This window comes from Eleutherodactylus coqui, chromosome 9 (genome assembly GCF_035609145.1).
Source record: "Eleutherodactylus coqui strain aEleCoq1 chromosome 9, aEleCoq1.hap1, whole genome shotgun sequence".
In the NCBI taxonomy this organism is placed as follows: domain Eukaryota; kingdom Metazoa; phylum Chordata; class Amphibia; order Anura; family Eleutherodactylidae; genus Eleutherodactylus; species Eleutherodactylus coqui.
The window spans coordinates 69,162,388-69,171,206 of record NC_089845.1 but is presented as its reverse complement, the minus strand read 5'-3'; the positions used below and the strand labels follow the sequence as shown (position 1 = coordinate 69,171,206).

Genomic DNA, 8,819 nt, shown 5'->3' with positions numbered 1-8,819 from the left:
TGGGAAGGTGACAGAAAAGACATGGAAATACGAGCATAACTCAGTCAGAATGCTTTCACAGCAAAGCAATCTGCCTAAGGGCTCAGTCAGATGGGCCTTTATTTTGTGAGCAATTTTTTTCGCAAATTGTATGCATAAAAAAATTTGACCAAAGCGTGCGCCACGCTAAAAAAATGCACAGTGCGGCATGTTCTAAAGAACACTATAGCAGGCAATGGCAAGTCCTGCATTTTTGAGAAAATTCTTTGCAAACGCAGATAGTCGCATTTTAATATATGTTGGTCCTATAATTTGCATTGCGGAATTTTTTGCACACGTAAAAATCGAAAATGTGACCGCTGCCATTGAAAAGCATTGGTTCCAATAGATTTGAATTGCAAATGCAAAAAAACATGCGCAGGAAAAAAAATGCCCTTCTTCATGAGCTCTAATTTGCACATATGTATATGTATGCATCAGCCCTAAGGAATGTTAGGTAACTGCTTAGTTATAGTTAAAAAAATATGTTTATCAGATTCAACCAGGAAAGGGAGTGAATGAAAGAAAGAAGGTAGGAAAAATATTAATCAGCTTACATCATGTTATAGGTATGTTATGCTCTCTTTTAACTCAACACTAACTTGGAAATTTCCATACCAGCAATTGAAAAACGACATTTTAAGGATTCAGACAAGTAACAGGCAAGTAACCTCTAAAATGTAGAAAAAAAACCTTTGCAGTGTAATTGCTATGAAATTTCTCCAGTTACATTGCATCCATAGTGATATAACATAACATGACCACATAGTCCAATGCCTGTTGTTACATGTCACATTGCTATTGACTCATTGTCACTGCATCCTAAATCCATTGGAGGGTGCAGTCATGTGACATGTTACAATAAGCACAACATCATTGTGGTCTAATGGACATAAAAAGCAGGAGAAAAGCAGAAATAAACAGAAGAAGAATTGCAATAGTAATTAGATTACAAAGTTTCTCTACTTTGTAAATATTGCTGGATATGTTGAAAAATGTTCAAATGAAGCCTTCACCCATGAAGCCTGGATTGCATCACTGGAATAAAGAATGGGTTACATGTAGCAAGAGGAGTAATGAAGAGTGATACAAATGTATCCAAACATTTGAGTAATAATAACACATTGCATGCTTCCTATTGTGCTTTCCTCTATGCAGTGAGTGATATGAGCAGCATGTGTATAATTATGGAAACATTCACAGGATAATATAGGCTGCATTACTATATAACAGATTATTCTATATTGCAAATCATTTCTGACTCGCTTAAAATTGCCAGCCCTGGAACAATGAAAGCAAAGAATATATAATGGAAGTTAGTGTGAGAATATCTTATTCACATTCAATTAAGAAATATGCCTTCTATTGCACACAACAGGCTTTTCTTGCCTTTTCTAGATAATCACCTATTTTACATTGCCTTGTTTTTTGCAATTTAGATATTCAGTAAAGCATGCTTGGGGGAAAGGAGGGGGCTGAGCACTGACACTGAGTGGCTGCTTTTGCAGTGAGCTCCTGCTGTTGGGCTCATAGACACAGAGACAGCTCAGCCAGTCAGCTAGTGATGCTATTGGGCTCATAGACATAGGGAGAGCTCAGCTAGTCTAAGGCTGGACTCTTTAACACAGCCATCCTGTCATCTATTGCTGTTGCTGTTGTTGCCGCCTTGTCAAACACTTGCAGAAGCTTGGGGAGGGTGTATGAGACATTCTGTAATACAGCAAAAAAGACAGAACAAACCAGGGTACTTAGAGGAAGCTTACTATTCACTATGGCATCCAACTTCAATGATATTGTAAAGCAAGGCTATGTAAAAATCAGAAGCAAAAAGCTTGGGGTAAGTCACAATTCCACACTATATGCTTTCTTGCTTCTTTTATCTTGCTTGTTTTACTAGATTGTGCTTACAGTTTTGTGTGACAGATAGATACTGTACTATCTTTAGCTCCTCCAATGTATATTCCATGGGGAGGAATGAGAAGGAGTGGATGATTTGTGTACAGCAGTATTGAGATCATCTGCATTTATACAGCAATTGCTCGGCTATTCATGGGGGCAGAAGAGAAGCCCTTTCAGTTCTTGTTGTGAATGGATATCTGGCTTCACTTGTGTGGATCGCTGTAACATTACCCCTAAATCTGATATTGCATCCTAATGTCAAACACAACAGACTAATTATCTGCTTTGGATTCAGAGGAATAACCTTGCCAGACACTTCTAAGCTTTGCACTGTGTTGCTGTGGACATCAGCTCCTGAGTGGATTAAGCATAGTCTGAGGAATGGACCCACATGGGAGTTTTGTACTGTGGATAACAGCCTGTTATTTGTTACATTGCATTGTAAGGATTAACTGATGAAAAGAGTGGATGAGAACTGTAAAAAGTATAAAGGCTGCTGAGTATTAAAATTGAACTGAAGATTTATATCAATGCTACCTTTGCCATCACCCTACCCCCCTTTGTAAAATGATACAGATGTAGCAATCATTAACATGACTTTGTAGCACATTGTAGTTAAGTTATCATACTGCAATGTGTTAATGTTTGCTACATCCGTATTACATCGAAATAGAGAATATATCCATATGTATTCCATTTAACAGTGTCTTCGGTTTTCAATATTATGATGATTATGATGAACATGAATTGCGCTCAACCTGTCCGTTTCTATTATAGTCATTGACTTCAAGTAAGCACATAAACAATGGATGAGGGATGAATATGTTTTGCGGAACTGAAAAGGTAGACACTAATGCTGTGATGGTTATCTTATCTTGGGCACATGGCTGAATGATTAAACATCAGAGTTGGACTGTATGATGCCAACAGACAGGCAACAGCAGGCTGGAGGCATAGTCTAGCACCTGTGTTATCTGGAGAACTCCTGTCAAATAATGAACCACTTCCCCAAACAGTGTCAGATAAGCCAGAGTCACTCAGAAAATGAAAATTCCTCAAGTAGCTTGGATCCTAACGGGATCTCTTATCACTAAAATGAATGATTTTAGCAATGACATAGGGACTTGTCATATTGCACAAATTGCCTCTCTCTATGTTTGTTTGCGGTTATTTGGATTTGGTTTGTCAGCTGCTTTCTGTAGGTTGTGTATATTCACCGATTTATCCGTATACACACTAATTTATAAGATTAGTGCTGGACTGACGGTTTACAGTAAATATTATAAACCCTTATGGCGGCCACATACTATAATCGTTATGATAATTAATTAGATGTGGCGGCTATAAGGTATTATAATAAAAATTATTAATCTGTAGTGTGAATAAATTGAAATAAATATAAAAAAGAATGATTGACGGCAGATACGTTTTATTATGAAGGTGGGTTTTCAGGTAGTTTATAAGATGTGTCATCGTTAGGCAAGTCAATATGTTCACGGTCAGAGACCTTCTCATTTCTATAGACTCGACCAATGCTTTTCTTTACTCTTTTGGACATGTAAAGTACTGTAATACGGTATCTGGTTGATATAGTGCTGATTTTACTTACTGATCTTCGGTTATCTTGCTTTGTTTTACGATACTTTCAAGTAAATAGTTGAATAAACTGCAAAAAATATTCCCTGTTTTTGACCTTTAGCTATACTATAACTGGATAGGTAACCTGTCTACAACTTGGTATTTGTTCTAACAATTGGAACAAGAGCCTGCTAGCATTTTACATTTTTACAAAATGCCATTCTTTTGTTTTGTCTGTTTTTGTAAGAAAAAGACGAATAAAAGCCAACCTTGATATTAAATGTGTTACATAATGAAGGGAAATGTACAGGGAATGCAGTTAGTAAGACATACAGGATGAATAGAGTTTGTTCCACTTGGTGAGATTTATCATGGTGTGCTTGTCATAACATACTGTATCTAATCACCATTCCCTTCAATGAAAAAATTATATGTCTAATTAACGATAATCAGTGAACAAAATAAGCAAAGCTGTAATAAAATTATGTTAATTTGTAAATCTGATGACATTTTAAACTGGTATGATGTAGAAGCAACAATGGCCTAACCTGCAATAACTAACCAACGAGTGGCTTTGATTAATTGTTTTTCCATTTGGTTTACATTGGTACTCAACTTCTGGTTCGCTATGGATTAGTTTATCTGGACTCTGTGTATGAGAATAGGATTTGTCAGCTATAGCACAGAAAACTATTCTGTAAATATGAACATTTTGTCGATGCGTTCTAATTGATTTTTCCAAGTATATTAAGAATAAGAATGTCAACTGTAGAAAGAATTATTTCTCACTTTGAAAAACTGGCAAAATGTAATTAAACATCCAAGAAGGCAAGTAAAATACTAATAGAACTATTTTTTTCCTTAACTAATGCAAATACTGTCATGGTAATATGATGTGTCTTTAATTTTTATTATAAAAGAGATTAATTTTTAAGACAAGCTCATCTAGGCAAAAGATTTTATGCTATGTCATACCAAGGATTGTAGGTGGCTAATGACTTTTTAAATGTCAACAGGGCAATAAAAAGTCCTATAAGCTGAAGGCTTTTAATTAGCCCTAGACAGCTATTCCTCCATTGAGACAGATGTGCTTTTTCTTACTATGTGCCTGTGAGCAATGGAAGCTAGAGAGATACTGACCTATTGTAACACGCTAGATTGAAACTACATTACTGTATTCAGTGCTGTAAAATCAACTGTAGAGTACACTCAAGGATGAGCTGATGACAGAATGAAGTGCATTATTTCATCTGCTGTGAAAATCAGTGACTCACAGGCTTTATTATTACATGGATGAATCCTTTTCTCTTTATGTCTTCCTTAATAGAAAAGATCACCCAGGTTACCAAAAATGGATTTAGCATTGGGACTCTACAGTGCTAAATGTGTTGGCTTAATGATACATTCTGTGTAACCATTTGCAGTTGTTTTGTCTATTGTACATCATTTCCGATTGCCCATCTATCTACCATTCTGAGTAAAAAAAAAATTACATGATTACTATTAGGTTGATTTTTTAGTCAAATTGATGTAACTATCTTTTTGAATGTTAAAGGGAGTCACCACCAGGACATTAGGGTATATGACTGTCATAGAAGGAGGTCCACTGAGAAGGCCCCATCTTCTGAGAACCAGGGCAAAGAGCCACTAACAAGCAGTAGCTTTCTTTTTGGCAGAATTGAGCAATCTATATTTGAACAGCCATTCATCTGAAAGGTTGCCAATAGAGATGAGCGAGCATACTCGATAAGGCAAACTACTCGAGCGAGTAGTGCCTTATTCGAGTACCTGCCCGCTCGTCTCTATAGACTCCGCTGCCGGCGGGTGACAGGTGAGTTGCAGCGGTGAGCAGGGGGGAGCGGGGGAGAGAGAGGGAGAGAGAGAGCAGGGGGTAGCGGGGGGGGGGGGGGGGGGGGTGGAGAGAGGGAGAGAGAGATCTCCTGTCCGTTCCTCCCTGCCCCCTGCCGGCACCCGAATCTTTAGAGATGAGCGGGCAGGTACTCGAATAAGGCACTACTTGATCGAGTAGTTTGCCTTATCGAGTATGCTCGCTCATTTCTAGTTGCCAAGTAATCCTATATTCCCCCTATAATAGCTGATCACCACCACGACAACCTCTTTAGGCCCCCTGTCCACGGGCATTGCGGTATTCTGCGGCGGAGCCGGGGAGCAGGTACCGCAGATGGATCTCCACTGTCAGCCTAATCTGACAGATAGGCTGACCGCGGAGAATCACGGCAATTCGCAGCATGCTGCAAATTGCCGGCCGCGAGCGGAGAATCACAATGATTCTCTGCTCGTGGACACGGGCCGCTGCTTTACATACCAACACTATGGAAAGCTTCAGACGGCGTGATTCGCCGGTGATTTACCGCCGGCAAAATCACTGCCGTGGACAGGGGGCCTTAAGGAAGTAATGCTATAGAAAGTTTACCTTACCTTAGTCAACACTAATTTGAAGCAAGGTACAATAGTGGAAATTGGAAAGTTTCATAAGAGTCCATTTAGAATTTAAAAAGGGTCTTAAAGGGAGCCTGTCATGTTCCCATGGTCTTAAAGGGAACTTGTCATGTCCCATAGCACCATAAACTAAGGTATGGTGCTGTTAGGGGATGCAACAGGGAGACAGGTGATATATTTTGTATGCTCACCCGCTACCGCAATCCAGAAGTGTCCCTCCTCTGAAGTCAGCACACAGCACTAAAATCTGACTCTTTGCAGAGTCCTTCGTGCAAGCTCTCCCACAGACTTGTATAGGAGAGTGCATGCACGGGACTCTGAAAAGAGTCAAATTTTTGTGCTGAGTCCTGACTTCAGAAGGGGGATACCGCTGGATTGCCGGAGCACCATATCATAAGACCCTTTTTCACACGAAGATAATCTTTCAAACAGATGAAAGATCGAAAGATTTAGCGATCTATTTGTCATGAATGGCCATTAACACTTTTTAATCTTCATTTGCATGTAAAAGGGCCTCCAGGATCTGTTTGCAGAGCCCAGCGTGTAATTATTCACATGCCCAGCAGTGCAAACAGCTGCTTTGTTCTGCTTGTCGCTGACAGCAGATGACAATGTTATATGCCGGCTACCGGGGAGATGTTTGCTTTATCTCTCAGTAGCTGAAAAATGGATTTGAAATTCACCTTAAAATCATCGTTAAAACGAATAGTGCACGATGCCTGCGTTTATGTGTAATGATTATCGCTCATTTTCGGTCGTTTGAATGAATTTTGAGCGATAATCGTTCATTGGGCTTTATATGTCTCTTAAATAGATATTAGCTTACATAAACTCTTTACTAAACAGTGCATGGAACTGGTGAACTGAACAACATAGGCACAGTTTTATCCTCATCCTTCTAAAGAAGCTATAAGCAATGTGAGGTGTAAACATTGATACGCTCTGTTCTGTTTTCCATGATTTAACATTTTCTGGAGCATTAAAGAGGACCAATGAGCTCTCTTGCTGAGGCTGTTTTAGTAAATAATTGTATTCACTGTGAAAATTACAATTTTGGAGCATCTTTTCTTAGGAATGTTCATTGTGGTGTTTGAATGAGCAAACGAGCTGGTGACATCATCACCAGCTCATTCTTGCTTGCACAGCCTGTTTAGACAGGCGGATTCATTGTTGACTTGTTCAACGAGAATCATTCACCTGTCGTTCAGTGTTTCACATTCCTATGTGAAAGACTGAATGAGTGCTGTGAACGACAAGTGAACGTGCCGATCATGATTTTTAGTCCTGCAGAAAGTGAATAACGAACGCATTTAGAATGAACGCTTATCTTTCCCTTTCGCTAATTTGAACAATTGTTTGAACGATAATCTTTTCGTCTTAACACATCTTAAGCTAGACTATGTGGCAGACATTCAGGTCATGCAGCAAAAAAATAGTTTATTTGTCATCTTTTGTGGTTAAAAACATTGTCTTGGACAATTAAAATCTGTCAGAAAGCTGTCTGTTAAAGGGGTTGTCCCGCGCCGAAACGGGTTTTTTTTTTTCAACCCCCCCCCCCCCCCTGTTCGGCGCGAGACAACCCCGATGCAGGGACCTAAAGAAAGCTTACCGGAGCGCTTACCTTAATCCCCGCGCTCCAGTGACTTCTATACTTACCGGTGAAGATGGCCGCCGGGAACCTCTTCCTCCGTGGACCGCAGCTCTTCTGTGCGGTCCATTGCCGATTCCAGCCTCCTGATTGGCTGGAATCGGCACGTGACGGGGCGGAGCTACACGGAGCTACACGGAGCCCCGTAGAGAACAGGAGAAGACCTGGACTGCGCAAGTGCGGCTAATTTGGCCATCGGAGGGCGAAAATTAGTCGGCTCCATGGGAACGAGGACGCTAGCAACGGAGCAGGTAAGTATAAAACTTTTTATAACTTCTGTATGGCTCATAATTAATGCACAATGTACATTACAAAGTGCATTATTATGGCCATACAGAAGTGTATAGACCCACTTGCTGCCGCGGGACAACCCCTTTAATTGGCTGCAAAGGTCACAAGTCGGTAGTTGCAACATCATCACTGTAGCACAACGACACCGACCAGCAAGAGCACCAGATTGGTGGTACTGGAGCAGTAGAGGATTTTCCAGGTGACATACTTGTTTTGATATATTTTATGACATGCCCTGTTTAGAGATGAGCGAGCACGCTCGGTAAGGTCAGTTACTTGGGTGAGCCTCGCTCATCTCGAGTAACTGCCTTCTCCTCCGAGCCTACTTGGCTTGGGGGGGCAGCCAGGGTCGTGGGCAGCGGGGGAGAGCGGAGGGGAGCGGGAGGGGGGGAGTGAGAGAGATCTCTCTCCCTCCCGCTACCCCCCGCAGCCGCCACTCACCCCCTCCACCCCCCGAGCATGCTCGGAGGAGAAGGCAGTTACTCGAAATGAGCGAGGCTCGCTTGAGTAACTGACCTTACCGAGCGTGCTCGCTCATCTCTAGCCCTGTTTTCTGTCTTAGACAGCCCCTTTAATCACTGCAAGGCTGTTTCACTGTTGCAATATGAGCATTGTGATCATTTTTAATGTAAATCCAGCAGTTTGCCATCTAGAGTTTAAAGGAGTGATCTGGGATTCACTAAATAGTTTAACAGTTTTTATAACTTGTAAAATAGAAAAATTTCCCCCGCGCTCCTGGGTTCCAACGGAGATGAAGGACACAATGTCCATAAATAATTGTAAATGTTTTATTTTGCTACGCGTTTCTGCGGGCTTACCCGCTCTCTTCAGAAATGACTTCAAAGATGAGGCCCCTCTGAATTAGTAAAAATATACACTATCCTGCTTAAAGTAATTGGACATCTGAGCAAGAATCAAAAGTAGT

General features: G+C 40.7%; 1 protein-coding gene across 1 annotated transcript in view; it reads left to right on the top strand.

The window, feature by feature from the left end:
* Window positions 1-1,789: 1,789 nt before the first annotated feature.
* DOK6 (docking protein 6) overlaps window positions 1,790-8,819 on the top strand; it is a 506,258-nt gene continuing 499,228 nt past the window's right edge. The window contains exon 1 of the mRNA XM_066578847.1: window positions 1,790-1,855. Within this exon, the coding sequence (XP_066434944.1) occupies window positions 1,790-1,855 (66 nt within the window). The remainder of the gene's footprint in view (window positions 1,856-8,819) is intronic.